This window comes from Tachyglossus aculeatus, chromosome 26, assembly GCF_015852505.1.
Source record: "Tachyglossus aculeatus isolate mTacAcu1 chromosome 26, mTacAcu1.pri, whole genome shotgun sequence".
Classification (NCBI taxonomy): domain Eukaryota; kingdom Metazoa; phylum Chordata; class Mammalia; order Monotremata; family Tachyglossidae; genus Tachyglossus; species Tachyglossus aculeatus.
The window spans coordinates 14,937,848-14,962,925 of record NC_052091.1 but is presented as its reverse complement, the minus strand read 5'-3'; the positions used below and the strand labels follow the sequence as shown (position 1 = coordinate 14,962,925).

At 51.4% G+C, this 25,078-nt stretch overlaps 1 protein-coding gene across 2 annotated transcripts in view; it reads right to left on the bottom strand.

The window, feature by feature from the left end:
- Positions 1–24,311, bottom strand: part of SIN3A (SIN3 transcription regulator family member A) — a 62,109-nt gene extending 37,798 nt beyond the window's left edge. Inside the window, exons 1-2 of one of the 2 annotated variants that reach the window (XM_038767066.1) lie at positions 24,262–24,311; positions 3,984–4,205 (exon numbers count right to left, since the gene is read on the bottom strand). In XM_038767066.1, coding sequence (XP_038622994.1) covers positions 3,984–4,172 — 189 coding nt within the window. In that variant the 5' untranslated portion in view covers positions 4,173–4,205; positions 24,262–24,311. Of the gene's footprint in view, positions 1–3,983; positions 4,206–4,597; positions 4,681–24,261 lie in introns of those variants that run through there. The other variant, XM_038767064.1, reaches the window with a different exon arrangement.
- Between the last annotated feature and the right edge of the window lie 767 nt (positions 24,312–25,078).

Below are 25,078 nucleotides of genomic sequence, written 5' to 3'. Positions count from 1 at the left end.
TTCCATTTCGGCAAATACAGGAGAAGAAGGCTGGCCCAGTGAAGAGGGCACAGGCCTGGGAATCGGGAGACCTGGGTTCTCGTCTCAGCTCCACCACTTAATAATAATGGCATTTATTAAGCGCTATGTGCAAAGCACTGTTCTAAGCGCTGGGGAGGTTACAAAGTGATCAGGTTGCCCCACGGGGGGCTCACAGTCTTAATCCCTATTTTACAGATGAGGTAACTGAGGCCACGAGAAGTGAAGTGACTTGCCCACAGTCACACAGCTGACAACTGGCGGAGTCGGGATTTGAACCCATGGTCTCTGACTCCAGAGCCCGTGCTCTTTCCACTGAGCCACGCTGCTTCTCAGCTGCCACTTGCCAGCCGGGGGATCTTGGACAAGTCACTTCCCTTCTCTGAGCCTCAGTTTCCTCACCTGTAGAATGGGGATTCAACACCTGTTCTTCCTGCTCCTTGGACTATGAACCCCTTCTGGGACAGGGACTGGATCCAACCTATCTCCACCAGCGCTTAATACAGACCTTGGTACGCAGTAGGGGCTCAACAAATACCTCAATTATTATTACTATTAAATTCCACAACACTTTTTTTCTTCCGCATCACCTATGATCACCATTAAAGTCACCAAGACGCAGCTGCAAAACTCATCCATCTATCCCTCCCCGCCTTCAATGCCCCACAACAGGGGAATGCTCATCCAGCTAGCGGAATGTCCTGAAGCATTTTATGAGCATCAATGGCCGAGTCCTTTCCTGCTCCCAGAAATCGACCTGTTACCAAAAAAGGATACCCCCTCATTAGTAAGGCAGCACGGCCTAATGGAAAGAGCCCAGGACAGGGAGTCGGAGGACCTGGGTTCTAGTCCTGGCTCCACCACTTATCTGCTGTACGACCTTGGGCATGTCAATCAATCGTATTTATATCGTAAGTCCTTTAACTCCTCTGAAACTCAGTTCCTTCATCTGCAAAGTGAGGATCAAATCCTATTCCCTCCTACTTAGACTGTGAGCCCCATGTGGGATGGGTACTGTGTCCAACCGAATTAGCTTGTACCTACTTCAGTGCTTAGAACAATGCTTGGCACATTGCAAGGGCTTAAAAAGTACCAAAATTATAATATCTGTTCTTCCTCCTCAGACTGTGAGCCCCATGTGGGACCTGACCATCTTGGATTTACCTCAGCGCTTAGCACAGTACTCGCTCTTTTGATCACCCTGACTTGCTCCGTCCCAGCCCCGTCCCAGCCCCAGAGCACTTACGTACAAATCTGTAATTTTATTTATTTGTATTGATGTCCATCTCCCAGCCTCCAGACTCTAAGCTCGTTGTGGGCAGGGAATGTCACTGTTTATTGTTGTACCATCATAATAATAATAATAATAATGATGATGGCATTTATTAAGCGCACACTATGTGTAAAGCACTGTTCTAAGCGCTGGAGAGGTTACAAGGTGATCAGGTTGTCCCACGGGGGGCTCACAGTCTTCATCCCCATTTTACGGATCAGGGAACTGAGGCCCAGAAGAGTGAAGTGACTGGCCCAAATTCACACGGCTGACAACTGGCGGAGCCGGGATTTGAACCCATGACCTCTGACTCCAAAGCCCGTGCTCTTTCCACTGAGCCACGCTGCTTCCCAAGCGCTTAGTACAGTGCTCGGCACACAGTAAGCCCTCGATAAATACGACTGAATGAATGTACGCGGTAAGTGCTTACCAAATACCGCTCAGGAGTCAAGTGCTTAACGAATACTACTATTATTAGTATTACTACTATTGTTGTTATTAATAACTATTGACTAGGCTACAGAAGCCCTACACGATGGATGGGGCCTTCCAAAATCCTCAGCCGTGGGATGGTTGGCAAGGAGCAACGGTACCCCGGGTCTCTTTCTGCCAAAATGTAAAACGGACGGAGGAAAACTTCCAAATCCAACGGGTTATTGTGACACTTTTATTACATTTAAACAGGACTCTGAGACCTTTGAATGATGCGGGCTGGGTCGCTTCTGGCCAGCAGAGGGGTGTCTCTTCCCAGGGCGAAGGGGAGGCTTAATAAACTCAGCGGGAAAAGCAGCGGCCTTTCCATTGGGAAAAGCAGCGGCTTTTCCATTGGAAAAAGCAGCGGCCTTTCCATTGGGAAAACTTTCCATTTCAATGGAGACGCAGGACCTGTGACAGTACATACCCTGCCTGCCTGCCTGTCGGCACCGACTGGGCCCAAATTTTAAGTCCGGTGCAAAAGAGAAAAGTCACTCCCATCTCCTACAGCGCCTGGATTCTCCCCCACGGCTCATATTTATTGAGCGTTTACTCTGTGCACTGTATAAAGCGCCTGGGAGAGCACAATCCAACGGAATTAGCAGACCCGTTCCCTTCTGGGGGGCGGAGAGGGGGTATGGGTTAGGGAATAGGCTAGAGAGTGTGAGCCATCCTATTACAAAGGGGATAGCTTTGTCATATTTAGACTGGGAGCCCCGTGTAGGGCAGGAACTGCATCCATCTATCTTTGAACAAAGTGGGCGCTTTATAAATACCCCCCTTTTCAAATGGTATTTCAGCGCTTACTCTGTGCCAAGCATAGTAACTAAGTGATGATGATGGCATTTATTAACCGCTTACTATGTGCAAAGCACTGTTCTAAGCACTGGGGGGTTACAATAATAATAATAATAATAATAATAATGGCATTTATTAAGCGCTTACTATGTGCAAAGCACTGTTCTAAGCACTGGGGGGTTACAAGGTGATCAGCTTGTCCCACGTGGGGCTCACAGTCTCAATCCCCATTTTACAGATGAGGTCACTGAGGCACAGAGAAGTTAAGTGACTTGCCGAAAGTCACGCAGCTGACAATTGGCGGGACCAGGATTTGAACCCGTGACCTCTGATTCCAAAGCCTGGGCTCTTTCCACTGAGCCACGCTGCTTCTCTAAGTGCTGAGGTAGATAGAAGAAAATTACGTTGGATACAGTCCACGCCCCAGATGAGGGAACTGAGGCACAGAGAAATTAAGTGATTTACTAAAGGTCACACAGCAGACAAATGCCAGGGCCAGGATTAGAAGTCAAGTCCTTCTGGCTCCCAATAATAATTTGTTATTATTATTTATAATAATAAAAAAATAATAACGGGGTGGGTGAGAAGCTCATCCTTTGGACTGAAAGGTCGTTGTAGGCAGGAAAGGTGCCTACCAGCTCTGTTGCATGGTACAACAGAAGCAGCATGGCTCAGTGGAAAGAGCACGGGCTTTGGAGTCAGAGGTCATGGGTTCAAATCCCGACTCCGCCAATTGTCAGCTTAGTGACTTTGGGCAAGTCACTTCACTTCTCTGTGCCTCAGTTCCCTCATCAGTAAAATGGGGATTAAGACTGTGAGCCCCCCGTAGGACAACCTGATCACCTTGTAACCTCCCCGGCACTTAGAAGAGTGCTTTGCACATAGTAAGCGCTGAATAAATGCCATTATTATTATTATTATTACTCTCCCAAGTGCTTAGTACAGTGCTCTGCACACAGTAAGCACTAAAATACCACTGATTGAGAGCCCAGGGCCCTAAATTTCTGACAAACGGCACTTTGAATCACGGTCTCGAATACTTCATGCTAACCCAAACTGGGTTAGAAGCACCCTGAGGAGCTAAAGCCCTCTCTCCTCTTGCCGGCAAGGAAGAAAGAGGTGATGAGCGCCGACCCTTAGAAGGACGGGACGCTTGAGAAGCAGTGTAACTCAGTGGAAAGTGCCCGGGCTTGGGAGTCGGAGTCTAATCCTGGCTCCTCCACTTGTCAGCTGTGTGAGTTTGGGCAAGTCACTTCACTTCTCCGTGCCTCGGTTACCTCATCTGTAAAATGGGGATGAAGACTGAGCCCCACGTGAGACAATCTGATTACCTTGCATCCCCCCAGCGCTTGGCACACAGTAAGCGCTTAACAAACGCCACTCCCCGACTGAGGGCACGGCAGCGGCCACAGCAGCGTACCTGGTAGCTGGGAGTGACGGAGTACTGGATGCCCGTAGCGGACTGCATGGTTTCCGAGACGGCCTCATACACGGGGGGCGCGGGGGCGAGAACCCGGTGCTGGTGTTGGAAGGCGTCGCTGCTGCCGGCGATCCGACGCTGCTGCGACGCGTACACGGGTGAGTCCTGGTCATCCAAGCGCCGCTTCATTCTGAATTCATGCTCGGGGAGGCGCCCCAAAACCTGGGAAGGCAAGAGGCAGTTTAGAGCCAACCGTCGTTCCTTCTCCCGGGGTCGGAGTGGGGGCAGTTCAACCCCAGCAGAGCACACCCAGACCTCCATCCCCACTCCCCCTGGGCTCAGAGACAGCTTGTCCCCTTCGACTGCTTGGTGTTTTTACGCTGGTGCCTTCCAGCCACATTTACTTCTTTCAAAAAAAAAACAAAAACCAAGCAAACTTAAAAGCAAAAACTTAAGAATACATATTTAGGCTTTTCACTCCCCACAAACCGCACCGCCTACCCTGAGTCCTATCGCTTAGAAGGGACTCGAGTGGATCTGGAAAAGGTTAAGAGGAGCAGTTTCCAGACCTTCTAAAAAGTTTGCATTTAAAAGCAAAACAGTTCCGAGGGTACCTGGTTTCTCTCGGCAAGGAGCTGAAGAAAGTGGCTTCCAGGGCTAAGGAGGGCTGGCGGGCTGGCATCCTCTACTCAGTTTCCCCTAAACTAAAGGATCGTTTCATTCCCTTTGGCTCCCAGACACCACGGCCTCCCCTTCCCTTATCCATCCCCTTCCCCACAGCGGAACTGTCCACATCTTGCTGCTTTCTAGGAGACCCTAACAAATCAAGCCTGATCAGAAAAGTGAATCCGGTTCCATCTCAAAGTGCCCCACTGTCCGAGCACTAGGAGAGGGGTTCCACAATGAGCATCTACTTAATATTCCCACTTGCGGATTTCCCCTGGGTGGAATACAAAAGATGTAAAGACCAAGATGCTCTGGCCGGGAATGCACTAGGACCTTTCCAGAACAACTCTCTTCAGTGCCAATATAGTAACCCAAGCAGGATTCACTGGGAGCAGAAAGGCAGGCAGTGGCATGCTCTGTCCCCCAGCAGACATAATGGGGCCAGGCGTCACAGTCTGGTGCTTACAAAAAACCTCTTAAAATGGCAACTCTGGCTTGAATTGTGAGCAGGGAATGGGTCCGTTGACTGTTGTACTGTACTTCCTCACATGCTCCATGTAGGGCTGTGCCCATAGAAAGCGGTCAATAAATATCACTGACTGACTAATTGGAGGAGATAAAGGGATGCTGCCTCTACTGCCCGGAAGAATGATCCAAGATGTTCTTCCCAGCTACCGTTTCCCCCGTCTGGTTTAGGGATGGTAAAGTGACACTGCACTGGGGGACGCAGGCTAGTTGAACATTTGGAGGTTCACCGGCTAGTCAGAAGTCGCCTGGTCACAATCCACAAGGTGGCCTTTGCTAAAATACAAAGTGAGCGAGCTTTCTGCCTGCAAACAGTCAGTACTAGTAATAGTAGTAGTAATGTTGTATGAAAGCCCTTACTGTGTGCAGACACGATCCTGGTTGGTCCCTCAGGGGGTCATAACTATCCCTCCTTTTGAGAAGCTCTTGGAACAGATACAGTACAAATTCAGGTAATATCTTTCTCTCTCTTCTCTAATCTCACCCATCCACTACTCTCCTTCCAGTGTCTTAATTCTTGAGAATGAGATGTGCAACTCTTTGTAAGAGACCTATACTCTATACTTTCAGAGTTCCCGGTCTCCTCCTCTCCAACCCACAATCTTCACTTTCCCCTCATCTCTAAATTGCACAGACAGGATCAGGCTGCCTGCTCAGGTGAACTGCTGGGGTTTCTTGCCCGACCAATGAGTTCTGGACAGGCAACTGCTTTAAGTAGGGTGGCAAGGCCGTTCCATGTGAGAATCAGCGTGGCCTAACGGAAAGGACGCAGGCCAGGGAGTTGGAAGTCCTCGCTTCTAACCCCGCCTGACCTTGGGTGAGTCACTTCACTTCCCTGTGCCTCAGTTACCACATCTGTAAAATCGGGGGTTAAGACTGTGAGCCCCCGTGTAGGCCTTGGACTGCGTCCAAATCGATTATCTGGCCAGTGCTTAGTTCAGTGCCTGGTACATAGTAAGCACTTAACAAATACCATAAAAAAAATTCTACAAGAGTCATGCTTGGGAAGCAATAAGGCAAGAGACCCTCAATAACCACGGCAATTCTAGCTTTACTTCTGCCCTAGCCCTCCAAGTTTATCAACTGCATTCATCTTGGTCTCCAAAATTACTTCCAGACCCCTAAATCTGACTTCTCCTAAGTCCCGTAGCTTCCTTATGAAGCAAGAGCAGGGACTATTTAAGAACTGAAAAGAACTTTTAATTAAAAACCGGGACTCTTAGCACAAGAAGCGATAGAGATAAAGCCCTCGGCAAGTAAAAACGACATGCTAAGTGTGAGGATAGACTACCTAAAAGATCCTTTCGAAGTCCATTCCACCTCGACCTCTCTCAGCCCGTTCTTCCCTATATCTTTTTCAGCCCTATTCTAGTTCTTGGTTGTTTTGTCCCCCCAAAGCCTTAGTTCCCTCCTGACCTCCTCGCCCCGTATACGGAATAACAATGCCGTGCCAGCCCAATACCCAAATAAACCACTTTCTTCTGGAACCTGCATCTTTCACTGGCGGGGTTGGTTGGAACGCCGCCCCGGCGTTGGAAGGGACAGAGGTGTCCGTGTGCCCGAGCTGGTCAGGGAAAATGCGTCCTTCCATACAGCCGCCGTATCACGGGGTTCGGTGGGAATCCAACCCCGACCTCCTAAAAGAGCCGAGCGCACATCCTGACGACTGGACCACCACCTTCCAGCGTATTTATTGAGCACTTTCATTCATTCAATCATATTTACTGAACGCTTACTGTGTGCAAAACACTGAACTAAATGCTTGCGAGGTGACAGTACAACACCGTCGGTCTTCTACTTACTCCAAGCCAAGCACGGAACTAAGCGCTTGGGGGAGAACAATGTAAAAGAGTTGGTAGTCACGTTCCCTGCCCACAACGAGCTTAGAGTCTGGGCCAATGGCGGTTCTCTCCCTGCACGCCTCCAAATACGTGACCGGCTTGGGAGATGTCAGGCAGCCTGGCTAAAAAGACCCAACGGGAATCCGCAGCAGCGCATCCGGCCAGCCGGCCCTGGAATCCTCGTCCATAAAGACGGAATGGCCAATTGACCCTCGGGACCTCTGCCGCCAACAGGAAGCCAAAGGGTGGCTCCCAGGGGCCTACCTGAGGTGAACCCCTCCCCACCAGCCGTGGCTCTTGGCCTGGCGGCTCCCTAGCTATTAAAGATGATTCTGTGAGGTTTCCAGAGCCGGTAAGCTTGTCTGCCCTTCCTATATACTATTCAGAGATGGAGAGCAAACGGCTGTCGCGTAGATCATGAGGCTTCTCCGGCATTCTGCTTTAGTGGGAGTTACTTTTCCCCGGCCGCTTTGGTCTGGCCGTTTGGGTTCACGCCGGTCACCTGTAGGCTGTTCTGAGGGCAGAATGCTAAGCAAATACTGCATTTTGCGGGGCAGAGACGCCTGGGGAAACGGACCCGAGGACCAAAAGGAGCAAATCAGCCTGGGAATGAGCTGGTTTGCCTGGTTTCTCTTTTGCAGTTTGCCGAAACACATTCTCGAGCAGTAACCCCCAGGTCACCAACTAGGGATGGGCCATCACAAGGACCACTGATCGACAGAGTGGTTGATGGCTAGGTTATACTGCCGATGAACCCAAAAGCTCGGGAGGCTCCAGTCTATTAATAAATCAATGGTATCTACTGAGCGCTTACTATGTGCAGAACTCTGTACTAAATGCTTGGGAGAGGACAATGCAACAGTGTTGGTAGACACACTCCCTGCCCACGATGAGCTAACACGCTACTACTATCCTATTTCTAAGAGCGCTTCCCTCCAACTGAACAGGCTATTTCCAAAGAGGAACACAGAGCTGAGAACTTATCTGGAGAGATTTGAACCCATTTTGGAATGAGATGATTTTTAAAATACTCACTCACAGGTCTAGAGAGGGATTCCAACAAGACCTAGGGGAAGTGCTTGAAAATGACCAGAAAGGTTGGGGTCCTTTGAAAACGCCGGAGAAGCGGCGTGGCTTAGTGGAAAGAGCACAGGCTTGGCAGTCAGAGGTCATGGGCTCTAATCCTGGCTCTACCACTTATCGGCTGTGTGACTTTGGGCAAATCATTTCACTTCTCTGTGCCTCAGTTCTCTCATCTGGAAAATGGGGATAAAGACTGTGAGCCCCAGGTGGGACAACCTGATTACCTTGTATCTACCCCAGGGCTTAGAACAGTGCTTGGCACATAGTAAGTGCTTAACAAATACCATTATTATTATTATTATTATTATGAACTTCTACCTGGCTGATTAAGAAATCAAATATGATTCAGTGGTACTTATTGAGCACTAACTGCATGCAGAGCCCTGTACTAAGCGCTTGGGAGAGTACAACACAACAGAGTTGGTAGATGTGAGATTAGTCTAAAAAAGAAAAACTTGGAAAAAAAAAACATCACTTGGAAGCACTGGGCAGGGGATCGTGTCTACCCACACGATGGTACTGTACTCTCCCACCTGCTTTGTAGAGCACTCTGAACACAGGAAGTGTTCAATAAATATCCCCGACTGACTACCGAGACAAATATGCTTCCATAATTAACAGAAACCACAGGGAAATGCTGTTGGAATATCCTTTTCCTCAACTTGATTGACATTTTTAAAAGAGACTTTTTGGGAAGCAGCACAGCCAAGAGAAAGGAGCCTGGGGCTGGGAGTCGGAGGACTCGGGCTCCAATCCCTGCTCTGCCACTTGTCTGCTGTGTGACCTTGGGCAAGTCACTTCACTTCTCAGCCCCTAAATTCCCTCATCTGCAAAACAGGGATTCAACACCTGTGCTCCCTCCTATTCAGAATGTGAGCCCCGTGTGGGGCCTGATGATCTTGTGTCTACCCCAGCGCTCAGTACAGTGCTCGACACAAAGTAAGCGCTTAACACCACAATCATTATTATCGTTGCTGAGATAAGAAAAACCGTAAGCACTGCTTTAAGTAGCACCCAAACGGTCACGAGAAACAACTGGAGAAGGATCCTCTCTTTATCAGGGGCTTGTCTTGTCTTATGCCGTCGAGTCGTTTCCTACCCATAGTGTCTAGATTTACATAAACTACCTTGGTCTCAGTCGGTTTCCTCAGAGGAACTACTGTGGTGTGCACTTTCCAAACAAGATCACTCATCAGTCACCTGAAGGAAAGCTACTTTGTAGTGTGAGAGAATGGTCGTGATAATCATAAGCACTACACTGGACAGTTTAGGGAGTTAAAATGGTGTTGCAATGGGCCCCGTTACGTAAAATTTAGCCCTGCCCCTCTCAAAAGAGGAGCCCCAAGCAGACACACCACACCTTTTGAGACGGTAAATGACCTCGGTCCATTTTATATTTTTCACGGACGGCGACAATTTTAGCAGCGTGATGCCCCTAGCCTGACCTTCCGTGCCGGAAAGTTTTGGGGAACAGGACCTCGAGCGACACATGCGTATTCTCACCCCAGCTCTCCCATCCAACAGTAGGATCAAACTCCGTGGGTGAGTTCTGGCAGGGAAACTTGAGAACGACAGGCAACTGAGCAAGGAACAGTAACTTTAATCCAGGGGGAAACAAAGAGGTAGAGCTATGGCATCGACGACAGGGCTGGGAATCCAATTAAATGATTTTTAAAATGAGTAAGTGAAAATGTGAGTGTTTACTTGGGGCTAAGGTGCAGTAAAAACAGGTGTTTTAAAGGGCAATTATCCCAATGACTCACCAAGGAAGTTTTTCTGGGGCCACAAATTAGGCTGATGTTTTCACAAATTGGGTGGACATGGAAACAAGTAGAAACCCACAGAAGTCACTGTCATGCTAGATTGTAAACTCCTGGTGGGTAGGGAACGTGTCCTCCAACTCTGTGGTACTGAAGTCTTCCAAATGCTTAGAACAGTACTCTGGGCACACTAAGCGCTCAATAAATATGATCGATTGTGTTGCCCATCACCGGGTCTGGGTCAGCCTCTGTCGTCTCTAATCGCATCCAGACTTACTGGTGTCTATTACTCTGAGAGCACAAGGAAATCCTCAAGTGGTCACATCAACGAAAACCCCCCCGCATTACTCCCAGTTTGGGATATAGATAGACGCATTACAAGCTGGATGAATTTGGGAGCCGGCTGATGGCGGGTAAATATCGTGTTTGTTTCACTGAAAGAAATTAAATTAGAGTGACCAGAACGGTTCACCTAATGGGCCTCAAGTGTCATCTCATCCCGCCTACTCCTAAAGTATTCACTTGCTTTTTAAATATAGCCCCCGTACACACACAAAAATAATCTCCCAAGAAGGTTGGTTGTGTATCATTCCACCTTTTCAAAAATTTTAAGATGTTGGCATTCTAAACATATCAGAACCTTCCATTACTCAATTTAGAGCTGATCCAGAGACGGCGGTTTCTGAGGCTCATTAGCGTTTTGCTGCACTCCTGGCGATCCCCGCCTCTCTCATCTCATCTGCCACGGTCACGTCATTTGCAACGCCTGGAACTCCCTGTTTCCTCCTAAGCTCTCCCCACCTTCAAAGTCCTCCTCAGACCCACTTCTCCGACCAGCCTCCTCCAACTAATCATCAGTACCTCGGCCTCAACAATCCTTCGGCCACCTCTTGCCCTTAGGTATTCACGTACGCCCATCCTCAGTGTGCTAAGAGCCGAAGTCGATTCCAGATTATCCGTTCAGACACAAACCTCCTCCCACATGGAGCTCACAGTGAGGGCAGAGGGAACAGGTGTCTCATCCCCTTTTAAAGAGGAGGAAATTGAGGCACAGGGGAATTAAGTGACTTGGCCAAGCCCACCCAGCAGTCTAGCGGCCCTCTGGACTGTAAGCTTCTTGAAGGGAAGGAACATGCCGACCGTCTCTGTTGTATTGCCCTCCCTCAAGCACTTGGCCCAGTGCTCTGCACAAAGTAAGTGCTCAAAAAAATACCAGAGCCACTCCTTGTGGGCAGGAAATGTGTTTTTGTGCTTTGGGCTCAGTACAGCGCGCTGTATTCAGGGAAATAAATGGATGATACTCTCAGACAAGGGAAAGGGTTTTACAAGCCCCGAGGATCAATAGCTTCCCATCTGTCTGCAAATAGCACTTTCTCTCCCATTAGAATTTCCTTTGGACAACATGCGCAGAGCACCGGCCACGAAGATGCTGAGCACTTGTGAGAACCAAAACACCAACACACTTCCTCTTTCTGGGGCCCGTCCCCCTTCTTAAAGGGAAGATCCCTTTACTCCGGTCTCAACGGCGGGAGTCCTCCCCACCCACTGTAAAACTATAGGTAGCACGTTCACACTGCAAGTCGTGTCAAAGTGATGAAAATAAGGAGGAGGGGCGGGGGGGAGACCGAAAGACATTAAAAACCACAACTTTGGCAACAAGACCCTCTCCATGGACAGCCCCCTCTTCCACCCCACAGCTCCCAGATCAGCACGGGAATGAAAAGTCTTTCGGATCAACCCCTTCTCTTCCCTCAGCAGGGAACATTGATCAGATTCCCCCAAAATGCACACGGCTTATCCCAACATCCTCCTACCATACAACTAGTCAGAGGAGGGGGAGCCTTTCTTGAGGGAAGCAGCGAGGCCCAGGGGAAAGAGCTCGGGCCTGAGAGTCAGAGGACCTGGCTTCTAATCCCGGCTCCGCCACCCGCCTGCTGGGTGACCTTAGTCAAGTCACTTAACTTCTCTGTGCCTCCGTTACTTCACCTGTAAAATGGGGATCATGACTGTGAGCCTCACGTGGGGCATGGACTGTGTCCGATCTGATTAGCCTGTATCTACACCAGCCTTTAGTACTGGCAAACAATGGTATATGAGCATTTACTACGTGCAGAGCATAGCAAGCGCTTAGCAAATGCCTTAAAAAAAATTACTGAGCGCTCACTTGGTGCAGTGCACTGTACCATGGTGCTCGGGAAGAACAAAACAGTGAAGTGACACGAGGAGCCTACACTGTAATGGGGGAGACAGACAACATTTTACAACTAAAGTGGTCCAAAGAAGCAAACTGAGCCAAATAGATGCAGGACTCTATCGAGAAGCACCATGGCTTACTGAAAAGTACATGAGGCTGGAGGTCAGGAGACCTGGGTTCTAATCCTGGCTCCGCCACTTGGGCAAGTCATTCAGTTCCCTCATCTGTAAAACAGGGATTAAGACTCTGAGCCCCAAGTGGGACATTGACTGAACTCCACCTAATTAGCTTGAATCTCCCCCCAGAGTTTAGTACAGTGCCTGACACATAGTACCTTATACCATTCAAATAAATAAAGAGAGCTAAAGGAGGGTGTGAATAAGCATTATTTTTCCATAAATAGGGGAGGATACTGAGGACCAGAGAGGTCGAGTGTCTTGCCTGAGGTTACCCAGCAGGCCGGTGGCAGAGCCGGGATTCAAGCCCTGGTCTCCTGGCTCAATTCCCGCTGCCTCCTGCAAGTGGCTTCCATTGTTGGACGGAGAGGATCGAGAACCACAGCACAGGCGCTATCCCTGGACAGTGGAGTTGGGGATGGAGGACGAAATACCTCAATAAGATGATTGGACAGAAGGCCACCAAGTCAGATCGCCAAACACTGACTGTGTTCACAGATTAAACACAACAAACCAAAACCAAAAAAAACCCCAACAACTTTACCACAGCCAATTCCTCTGCCCTCTTTCATTTGTTTACCCTCTTGTTTGCCTGACGGTGCAAGAGTGAACTGAAGAGAGGAGTTACGAGGAGGACCGGACTGTAGTTCAGGGACCTATTCTCTCTAGGACTGAGCCCACGCCAGCCATACCGAGAGGGGTGGGAGGAGGGGAGCAAATTGTGCCCCGTCACTGTCCGGTAACCTGATCGCTTCGACTGAATGGGCTACAACAGGCTGCAAAACTGAAAAACCAGACTCTTCAGGCCAAGCGCGTGCAACAACTCACAGAAACAGGGCCGCAGCGTGGCCTGGCGGATAAAGAGCCAACGTGGGAGTCAGAGGACCTGGGCTCCAATCCCAGCTCTGCCCCTGGTCTGCTGTGGAACCCTGGGCAAGTCACTTCTCTGGGCCTCTGTTACCTCATCTGTAAAATGGGGATTGACTGTGAGCCCCCCGTGGGACAACCTCATCACCTTGTAACCTCCCCAGCGCTTAGAACAGTGCTTTGCACATAGTAAGCACTTAATAAAATGCCATCATTATTATTATTAAAATGGGGATTAAGACTGTGTGGCCCCACGTGGTACATAGACTGTATCCAACCTGATTACCTTGTATCTACCCCACTGCTTGGTTCGGTGCCAGGCACGTAGTAAGCATTTAATACCATTAAAAAAAAAAATCCAACTTCTTTCCAAAAAGGTCCTTAAGAGCCCCATCCTCTTTTAGCTCAGTAGAAAGAGCATGGGCTTTGAAGTCGGGGTCATGGGTTCGAATCCCGGCCCTGCCAATTGTCAGCTGTGTGACTTGGGGCAAGTCACTTAACTTCTCTGTACCTCAGTTCCCTCATCTGTCAAATGGGGATTGTGAGCCCCCTTTGGGACAACCTGATCTCCTTTTAACCTCCCCAGCGCTTAGAACAGTGCTTTGCACACAGTAAGTGCCTAATAAATGCCATCATCATCATTACTTTTTACCCTTACTCCTTGATCACCTACTCCAGGGGTGGCAGCCACCAGGAGGGCTGGTTGCCCCCCCTAACAAGCTTACCTGATTAGCAGAGGGCCACAACATTTTGGGGGAGAGGGCAGGGAGGGCTGCATCTATTTGGGGTAATGGTGAGAAGTGGTTTTAAATGAAAGAAACCCAGGTAAATAAAAACTTAATAGAGGTACATGAAAAAGTCCAATTAAAAAAAAAATTTTGTTGGGGCCAAACCAAAGTTGTCCCCTAGCTGCATTTTGAGAAGAGCCACTATGCCCTCTTTCTTCACTGAGAACAAAGACGCCTGGCCACTACTTTTCACCAGTCAGATCTCTTTTTCAGGGTGTCGTGAAGTACATAGCCTGCGATGACTTCAGAATCTGGCACACAATGGTCTTGAACACGCCTCTTGTGGGGGACTCAGAAGCCGCATTCACCGAGACCACACAGGTTTTTAGTCCGACAGGTTAATAAAGGGCTGTTTTGATGAAAAGCTCCCTAAAAAACTGTCCCATTCATTTGAAGGGGGAAGGGAGCCGGTCTCTTCTAGTGACAGTGGGCCATTTTATAGCAGTTTGTTACATTAACGACTTCTGGAAAAGGGAAGAATTTTGCTTCTTTTATTGTTTCAGGAATTTCTAATTAACGATTGTGCTGTGAGTTAGCAGCCATAACTTAAATTGCCTGCTTTCATGGCACCCCTGTCACTTGTCCCACTTTTTTGGGTGCTTCCATGACACCAAAAATCTAAGGACCAAAATTTCACCTGCTTAGTCGGTTCAGAGGCCTCATTTGGGTTTCATACAGAAATGGATTATGAAGCAAGCATAGGACACCCCCCGCCCCGCAATTTAACTGGCATTTCTTTGTACCTTTTGCTATTTATAGTGACCCCTGCTCCCCTGCCCACTGAGTGAAATAATTGACCCTTCTAATCCCACCGTTAGAGCACCTGGGAGCTTAGGGCTTTGCATACAGTAAGCACTCAACAAATATGATTGAATGAATCTGGATTACCACAGATTTATTGATGCCAAACCCACATTAACGGGTAACTTCACTTGGGGACATTCCCCCAAGTTTGAAAATCTGGTGTGGAAAGGGAAGAGAAGGACGACGACGACTCAGTTTTGAAAACCAGACTCCCTCAATTCACGAATCGTCTCCCGAATGACCTGGCATTTATCTCTAAGGGACTAGCTTACCTCTTACGGTGGCCAGGCTTCCCAGAAGTTGAGGGCCGCAGGAAATCGAGAGAAGCAGGACAGGCGAAGAGAGAAAGAGGAAAATCCCCCACCACCTTGGAATAATCCTTCACACACCTTCCACCTCTTCTTCAAGACTCATCAGTGGACAAGTGGGCCCAGAGTGGCAACGTAAATGGCCCAGAAAGCCAACATGCAGCTACTGAGGCAGATGTGAACCTTTTTGAAATGACCCGGGGGTCAGAAGCTTGGCCTTAATGCGCTCCCGCTCAGTGATTTCAGGTAGATTCACACACTCCAGCTTGGGCCATAGATTATTATTTGGCCCCAAGTAAAGACAAAAAAATGGGAAGACTAGGCTATAGAAGAGAATAAATCGGGTCCTAATGGACTCTGTTAAGAAACCTGAGGCGAGAAGAGTGTTTAATACCAAACTGCGCTGTTATGGGGCCGTAACTTCCCCAGCGAAGTAGGTCAAGAAGGACAAATACCCAGAAAATACTGCTCCAAAGAGCGGGCAGTGACAACAACTAGGCATCAGAGGTGGACGGGGTTAGAACGGGGAGTTCGCTTGGCTATCGCGAGGCCGATTTCTCCAGGAGGCAGCAACGCAACCTTCTTCTCACCCTAGCTGGTGACAGCACACAGAGGGAACTGCCCGAGTGTACCTGCAACTGTGGAAACTGGGCTTCAAACCACCAGAATCCCTCTAAAATTTGTCGACCCCTTCCCTCACCCCAAGGAGCTTAATGGAATCTGCCTAATAGAAATCAACTTGCTTTGGGGAATTTTCCAGCTCTTCACCCCAAAGTCATTGCGGGAAGATCGTTTCCAACCGGTGTGCTGCGGAAATTCTGCCACACCATCATCTCTGCTTTCACCCCCGCCAGCTCGCCCACAAAGGAACTGACCCATCCGTGCCCAGGGAATTAAATGCAGTAGCACTATACCCAAACCTGGACACTGTCCTTCTTGTTTTACCAAAAAATAAAATTGAAAAATATGTACTTGACCACCCCTTGGCAAAAACAAATCCCAGACACATAATCACAGTCAACTCAGAGGGCTCCCCAAACTTCTCTAACTCAGTAGGAGTGGTTTCGGTCCCCGATCGCTGACCTACCAGGGATGTAGCTGGCGGGGGTCAAAGTGTGAGTGCTACCAGACAAACGCTTTCATCCCATAATCAATTCCTTCATGACCCAACGGAGGGTTGCCCGTTTTCCTGGAAGGGCTGCCCAAAGACCCATTCCCAAAACTTCCCAGGACCACTTTTGTCTGACTTGGGGAGGAGTCCGTTGTATTTTTGTTGACTTCTCCCTTAAGGTAGTAGACTGAACTTCATTAACACACAAAAGCGGCCAAGAATCCCACAAACCAAAATTTGTTTTGGCCAAGGAAAAAAAAAATTAAACAGAAAAAAATTCACATTAGCAGCACAATCGTTTTACACCCACTCAAAGGAGAATGGGAAAACAAAAAAATTGTTATATCCTGTAACTGACTGTGAGCACTTTGCTTCAGCCCATGGGGTTTAGGGTTGGGAAAGGCTCCCAGGGGGCCTTGGCCGGGGCAGTTTCCAGCGGTGGCCCAGGAGTGCGGCTAGTCAGGCTCCGCTCCCCTGAGCCTGCTGTCGGGAGCCACGTGGGGAAGCGAAAAACAAGGCTGAAACAGGCCGGGACGCTCCGCTCTCCGCCAGGCTGGTCAGTGTGGCTCCTGAGCAGGCCAGAGGCCAAAGGTGGCCAGAAATGGATCCACCTCACCTGCCCCTATCTAAAGTCCCCGGTGGGGTGGACTGAGTTCAGAGAGAACCGGCGGCTTCACTCCGCGCTTTGGCCGGACCACGACAGCGGAATCGGCACCCGTTCCTGCGACAACCTGCGATCCGGATGCTGCGAAACACGGTGCCTCGGTCACAAACAGCCGAGGTCACCTTGTAACCTCCCCAGCGCTTAGAACAGTGCTTTGCACACAGTAAGCGCTTAATAAATGCCATTATTATTATTACTATTATTCCCTGGATGCAAGGGTCTGCAATAATGCAACTCCCGCGTCAAAGAAAGGACTGTGAGCCCACTGTTGGGTAGGGACTGTCTCTGTATGTTGCCAATTTGTACTTCCCAAGCGCTTAGTGCAGTGCTCTGCACATAGTAAGTGCTCAATAAATACGATTGATGATGATGATGATGATTTCCCCCTTACAGAACTGGGGCACAAGAGCAACCTTAAGGAGGGGGGGAAAAGAACACACCCAAAAACCAAAACAAAAACACACAATACACTTTGCTGGCCAGCGGCAAAACGAAAGGTTTCCTTTCTGTACCGAAGGCAGTTGAAGAGGGTCTTTTGAGGACAGCACTGATTCTTAACCTTTGAGAATTCAGGTCTAGCATTATGTACCAAGGACACGGAACCCTGACACTCGAACCTCCCCGCTCTTATCTAGTCCGGTCACGATTTAAACCCTTTTGGGCAGAGACGAGACCAATGTCGACCCGTCATTACAAGATATCATCTGAAGTGGGACCCGGCTTAGGGGTGCTAAGGAATCTGTTAATATCGTGATGTGGGAACCTGAGGAATCACCTCCCAGAATTTGTCAGGCCTGAATGTAAACCCCTGTGGCTGTAAGCTCCTCGGAAACACATCTACCAACTTGTATCCTCTCCCAGGTGCTTAGTCCAGTGCTCTGCACACATTCGGCATTCACTAAATACCGTTCATTGACAAACTGATTGCAGATGACGGCTCTTCTGCGGGACACAGCCAAAGGGCAACCTCCAATTTCAACAGCACAGATCATCACTGAGAAAGGGGGAATACTGGTATGAAGCTCAACTTTCCAGAAAGCAGCAACAAGGGACTGGGTGCTGGTTTGGACTTTTGTTCGGTTTGGGATTGGGTCTCTATCTTTCTTCTTTCTGTCAGGTCGCATCGTGATCATTTAATGTGATCGTCGCAGGTACTACCAAAATGCCTGCGATTTTAAAGGCTGCTCAGGCTTTTTGTGGAAAAAAAAACCAACCCCAAAACAGTGACTGGGCCAAACTGGCAAACTATTGGATTTGTTGAGATTATCGCTCTTTCAAGGGGGGGGGGGAGGGGGAATGCTATCAAAGGACAAAACTAAAGAGAAGACTCAAATTGAGGAGCTACACAGAGCCTGGAGAAGGGTGGCTAAAGTGAGAGATGATTTACTTAGTCTCGGTCAGAAAGCTGAACGCTGAGAGGATAATCCCTCTAGACTCACACCCTGGCTAAATAAATAAATAAATAAAAAAGAATATAAAGGGGGCCAGCAAAGAGGACAGCTCTCCATATTAACAATAATAATAGTGATGACAATAGTGTTATTTGCTAAGTGTTTACTATGTGCCAAGTGCTGGGGTACAAGATACAAGATCATCAGATCCCACAAGGGGCTCACAGCCTAAGTAGGAGGGAAACCAGACATAGAATCTCCATTTTGCAGAGGAAGGAACTGAGTCCCAGAGATGTGAAGTGACTTGCCCAAGGGGCACAGCAGGTAAGTGGAGGAGCCGGAATTATCAATTAATGGTACTTTTTGAGCACTTATTAGGTGCAGAGCACTTTACTAAGCTCATGGGAGAGTCCAATGCGACCGAATTAGCGGACACAATCCCTGCCCATAACGGGCTTCCAGTCCACAGGGGATTAGAAGCCAGGTCCTCTGTCTCCCGGGCCCAGGCTCTAAGCCACGTTACACCTTCGGAAAAAGCAAAGGACATCAGCTAGGTGAAGGGGAAAGGTGAGAGGGAGAGTAGGAAAAGCAGCCGGAGGGACCCCCGAAGATGCTTCCACACCAATTAATGCAAGAGTCTAGCAAAGCGTGGGTATGTAAGGCATGACGATATTAAATGTTCGGGGGCAAATGGAGACGTTCACGTTTATTTAGGTTTTTAACAGTAAGTTTAAAGCTCCACTTCTCAGAACAATCTTATAAGTGGAAAACCCATGTGTGGCTAACATAGTACCGGAACTTTGAGATCATTCCTCTTGGGTTACATCAGCCTGACTTTAGAAAAGAAAAACATACTTTGGTCTGAGTTTTAATAGTTAGAAACTTACTGCTGAGAAACACTTCCAGGTTCTCCCTCTCCCCTACCAACCGCTGCTTCTGACGTCTCACCAGGGCTAAACATGCCCAGTCCGTAAGAATAATGATAATAACTATGGTATTTGTTGAGCACTTACTATGTGCCAAGCACTGTTCTAAGCACTGGGGTAAACACAAGGTAATCAGGTTGTCCCACGTGGGGCTCACAGTCTTCATCCCCATTTTACAGATGAGGTAACTGAGGCAGCGAGAAGTGACTTGCCCAAAGTCACACAGCTGATAAGTAGAGGAGCCAGGATTAGAACCCACGACCTCTGACTCCCAAGCCCGTGCTCTTTCCACTAAGCCATGTTACTTCTCAAGTAAGACCACCCCCCCCCCCCACACACACACACACACACTCTCCCTTGCCGTTCAATGTTGTGTGACCTTGGGCAAGTCACTTTACTTCTCTGGGCCTCAGTTACTTCATCTGTAATATAGGGATTGAGACTGGGAGCCCCATGCGGGTCAGGGACTGTGTCCAACCGGATTTATCTATAGCCACCCCAGTGCTTAGTACAGTGTCTGACACACAGTAAACGCTTAACAAATACCACAATAAATAATAAAAATAATAACAATCTGCTCCCCTAAAACTCCAACTTTTCCGTGAAGTCACTCCCGGGTCAACTGGAATGTTGAGCAGTCCTCTAGCCTGGGCGCTGTCATAAACTCCTAGCGGACCACGGCTTCTCTTTGTTCCTTTTCCTTGGCTTTGATCTTCCGCATCTCCCGACTGTCCCTAGTTTTGTTTTTGCATTCGTTTCTCCGTCTACTTTGTATACTTTCCTTTAAGAGCAGGAGCCGGGGCCCCGTTCCCCCTCTGTCAAACTCTGCTGGGTTTGGTACAGCGTCTGCATAGGGTGGGCACTCAATACGACCGACTGCCTGGAAACACGCAGGCAGCCGGTGGAGAGCCGACGGACGCACTGGGAACGAGAGGGCGGGCCAATAATGCAACCTCAGCTGGGCAGAGTCAGATTAATTTACGGGCCAGGTCCGTATTTTCTTTTCTGGGAGCCTCACATGCCTTTCAAAGCCAGAGGGCAAGGACTACAAACTGGACAGAACACGATCCATGAGCCTTGGGAACTAGACCTCCCTCTCAATATGCCAATTTCAAGATCATTCCAAGATTTGAACATTCCGCCAGGGCCGGACGGAGGGGTCTTGGGATAGGTTTGCCCAAGGCCACGATGACATCACCCCTCCGGGCAAGAAAAGATAAAATAAATCAAAGATGAGCCCGCCTATTCCGTAACGGGATGGGAAGCGCGGTCTGATGCTTCCTTTTTACGTCTAGGTTTAAGATCTTCAGGCAAACTACTTGGTTATTTACCGTCTCTGCAGAACGTGGCGGGCAGGGAACGGGTCTGCCCGCTATCTCGCGCCGTCCTCTCCCAAGTGCTTCGTACAGCGCTCTTCACACAGTAAGCGTTCAATAAATACTACTGATTGAAAACATATGCTACGTCAAAAATGAATCGACGATATTCACCGAGCGCTCGCTGTGTGCAGAACACTGGGCCAAGCGCTTGGGAGAAGACCGAAGAGTTGGACTGGATGAGCCCTGCCCTGTCTACAGGTTGAGGGGTGGGGGGGGTCGCCCAGATTTTATAAGATGTTACAACGGGACAGGGCCGTTAGTGTGGGTATTAGCCTGGGAGCTAATCCCCCAAACGCTTAACTCAGTGCTCGGCACGCACTGAGCGATCAACGCTCCCCCGGATGATCTGACTGCCCTTAAAGAACCACGTTGGTCCTCTCCCCCTCCAACCAACTTCTCGGGCACTGTACGAACTGTGCCCTTTGTCACGCCGCTCCTCCCGCCACCCGCCTTCCAATGCCACCTCCTCTTAAAGAAGTCAGGAGACGCGCAAAATCGTCTTCGGGGACGGGGGTCCCGGCGGGGGGCCGGGCTTGCGCACATCAGGAACCACCCACCTCTCCGGGCTTCCAGTCGCAGAGGCTATGAATGGGACCGGGCGCTGGCCAAAAGCGGCTGGACATTCCCGGCACACCGACAACCCGCGGCTCCGGTTCAGCTGCTGAGAAAATCCAGGCTTCCTTTTTGGCGGCACCCAACCCTGCTCCCTCCCTCCCTCCCTACCCCTTCGCTACTCCAATGACACACTGACTGGATGGAGGATGCTAGGTTTTAACCTAGGATGTACAGCGTCAGATCCTACGGCGGTCCCGCTCCGGATCAGCTGCGTTATTCGTCACCCGACCGGGCCCGGTCTCTGGCACTCCGGCTCCATCCGGAGCTCCTGGATGTCCCGGGAGTTCAATGATCCAGGCGACCGGGCTGTTTTATTTGTGTAATAATGGGTTGCTGCAAAATTTGGCAGGCACGTGAAGGCATCTCTCCCGTGCATAACGTTTAAATATTTTCCGGGGTTTACCGTAACGGGTCTCCAGTCTCCCCCAGCCCGCCCTCCGGCCCCACCCAAGCCCCCCCTTATATAAAGGGGCATTCGCCGCGGCCTTTCTCCGTACTACCACCCTCTTCGTCTTCCCACAGCAGATCCCTTTCACCGCTGCCACTGTTCTTCGGCCTGAGAAAATACGCTACTTCTTCCTCGGTTGGAAGCACAGAAGGGGTGTGTGTCCTTCCCGCAGCCCCGGCTGGCCAAAGCAGAGACAGGGAATGCGGCTCAAGCCTGACTGAGTTCATTAAACATCCCTGAGTTGGTGCGAGAAGCTATCCGTTTCCAAGCGGAGTGAGCCGTTTTCGACAGAGACCGGCTAACGAGGAATTCTTTTAATGATGACGTCTGCCAAACGCTTACTAGGGTGTCAAGCACTGATTGAAGCACTGGGGTGAATACAGGTCAATCAGGCCGGTCACGGCCCCCGTCCCACACGGGACTCACAGTCTGCAGAGTGGGGAGAAGAGACATCGCACCCCCATTTGATAGACGAGGAAACTGAGGTACAGAGAAGTTAAAGCGACTCGCCCAAGCTCGCAGCGGGCAAGTGGCGATGCTGGGATTAGACCCCAGGGATTTCGGGCCTGTACCTTCCCTTTCCTACAAACCCGTGCAGGGGCAGTGGACGCGGAATGAGCATTTTCGGGCCCTTTGGAAGTACTCAACAGCCTAGAGCTCGCATTTGCAAGATACCTACTTTAATACAATTCACCTTTCAAGCAAGGCACAGAACAGCGAATCCGAAACCCAAACCTTCAACCGACGAAGACGACCGATACTACAGGGGTCACACGGGGAGGAGGTCAAAAATCTCAACTCTTTTTCCTTTCTGGGAAGCGACACGCCTTTCAGTTAACCCAAAGTGCTTGAAAGCGTGCAGCGGAATGCTAACATTACAACTAATATATCAACTAATTATCAAAAGCCAAAACTTTTTTGGGGGGCGGGGGGGGGGGGGGTTCCACAGAGAATTTAAAGTAAAGCTGATAGAGACGACGCGCGGCAGTGATTTGACCTAGGTGAAAGGAACCTAGGCTCTGAGACGTCACTATAAAAAAAAAAATCGGATTTTCACACGGGATGGACAAAGCGGGCAAAAGTTCCAGGTTGTCTGCCACCTCCGTGAAAGGCCACGTAGGGCCCGGATTCCTCCGGCCCTTGGCCCTGTTTCTGCAGGACCCCCGGTGATTCCCCCCCCCCGCCCCCGACCCGCTGGGATTTGGGGGGAAGGGGGTGTCCGGAGGAGGGGGAGGGAGCCGGCTGTCTCCCGGGAAGGGCGGAAAAGCCACGGACTTTTCGAGGAAAATCAAACCCGTTCGGTTTTCCTCCCGGGCGACAAGCCCTCGGCCTCCGCACGCCGACGGGCACGCGCTGGGGGGGCGGGGGCGGGGTGTGTGCGTGTCATTGTGTGTGTGTCATTGTGTGTCAGTGTGTGTGAGAGTGTGTGTGTGAGTGAGGGAGAGTGTGAGGGAGAGTGTGTGTGTGAGGGAGTGTGTGTGAGTGAGTGAGGGAGAGTGTGTGAGTGAGGGAGAGTGTGCGTGTGTGAGAGTTTGAGTGAGGGAGAGTGTGTGAGTGAGGGAGAGTGTGTGTGTGAGAGAGAGTGTGTGTGTGAGGGAGAGTGTGTGTGTGAGGGAGAGTGAGTGTGTGTGAGGGAGAGTGAGTGTGTGTGAGGGAGAGTGAGTGTGTGTGAGGGAGAGTGTGTGTGTGAGGGAGAGTGTGTGTGTGAGGGAGAGTGTGTGTGTGAGGGAGAGTGTGTGTGTGAGGGAGAGTGTGTGTGTGAGGGAGAGTGAGTGTGTGTGAGGGAGAGTGAGTGTGTGTGAGGGAGAGTGAGTGTGTGTGAGGGAGAGTGAGTGTGTGTGAGGGAGAGTGAGTGTGTGTGAGGGAGAGTGAGTGTGTGTGAGGGAGAGTGAGTGTGTGTGAGGGAGAGTGAGTGTGTGTGAGGGAGAGTGTGTGTGTGAGGGAGAGTGTGTGTGTGAGGGAGAGTGTGAGAGTGTGTGTGAGGAAGGGTGTGTGTGTGAGAGTGTGTGTGAGGGAGAGTGTGTGTGTGTGAGGGACAACGTGTATGTGTGTGCGGGAGAGCGTGTGTGTGTGAGGGAGGGAGAGTGTGTGAGGGAGAGTGTGTGTGAGAGGGAGAGTATGTCAGTATGTGTTTGCCAGTGTGTGCGTGTGCGTCAGTGCCTTAGTGTGTGTGAGTCGGTGTGCTTTTCAGGCGGCCAGGACCAGCCGCCCTCCTGGGCTGAAAAATCGGCCGGTTGGGAGGGACCCGGGGGAGCCGGGGGGGGGGGGGGGGGGGGGCTCGGCGCCTCGTGCCGGGAGGGCGGGCGGGCACGGATCGGGGCCGGGCCGGGCCGGGCCGGGACCGGGCAGCAAGGGGCGGGGCGGGGGCGGGGGCGGAGCAAGAACGTGAGACACACAGGAACCGGGACGGGCCGAGCCGAGCCGGGCCGGGCCGGGCCGGGCCTGACACCGCCCGCCCCCCGCCCCGCCCCCTCCGCCCCCTCCGCCCGCGCGCCCCGCCCCGCCCCCTCGCGCGCGCGCGCGCACACACACACGGACGGACACACACACACACACACTCTCTCACACACACACACACACACCCCGCGCGCCCGCCCGCCCGCCCGCCCTCCCGCCGCTCTACGGGCACCGAACGGGACAATCCGCGAACGCTGCCCGGCGGCCCCGGACCCCCACCGGGGGGCACCGCCGGGGCCGGGGCCGTCCGAGCCGAGGCTCCCTCGCTCGCTCACCTCCAAGCCGCTTTTCCCGCGGCCGCCCCGGCCGTTCGCAGGAGGAGAAGGAGGAGCGGCGGCCTCGGCCTCCTCGGCGGCGAGGGGGCGGGGACGGACGGACGCACGGACGGAGGGAGGGAGGGAAGAGCGGGCCGGCGGCCCCCCCGGACCTCTCGGCCGCCGGGAGGGGGCGGGCACCGGAAAAGAAAAAAAAAAACCTCCGGAGGGGAAACTCCGAGGGGGAGGGAAGATGGAGAAACCGTCTCCGCCGCCGCTACCGCCGCCGCCGCTTCTCTGTTACCCGGGAAATCCCGCCCACTCCCCTCGCCCGCCCCGCCGGGGGGCGGAGACCCGGCCGCGCCGCCCCCATTGGCCGCGCCGCCCGCCCGTCACCGCCCCCGCCAATGGCCGGCCGCCGCCCCGCGCGGGGCCCGCCCCCTTCCCCCCCGCCCACCGCGGGGGGAGCCGCTCACCTCCCCACGCCCCCATTGGCGGGGAGCGCGCGCCCCCCCCCCAGCTCCGGCCCGCCGATTGGACGGGACGGCTCGAGTCCCGCCCCCCCCTTCCGCCGCCGCCCCATTGGACCCAGCCGATCGGCTTCTCGCGCCTCATTGGCGGGGGCGCCGAGTCCCGCCCCGGGGGGGGCGCAGCCGATTGGAGGAGCCGTCCGGGCCCCGCCCCTATCAGCCACCGCGCTGGGAAGGCGGCCCCCGCCCCCCTCGGCTCCACCGAGGTGGGGTGGAAAATGTCCGTAAATGAAGGCGACTCCGCCCCCCGCCGCCTGCTAGAGCGCAGCCGATTGGCTGGCGGAGCGCGGGCCCGGGCGCTGATTGGT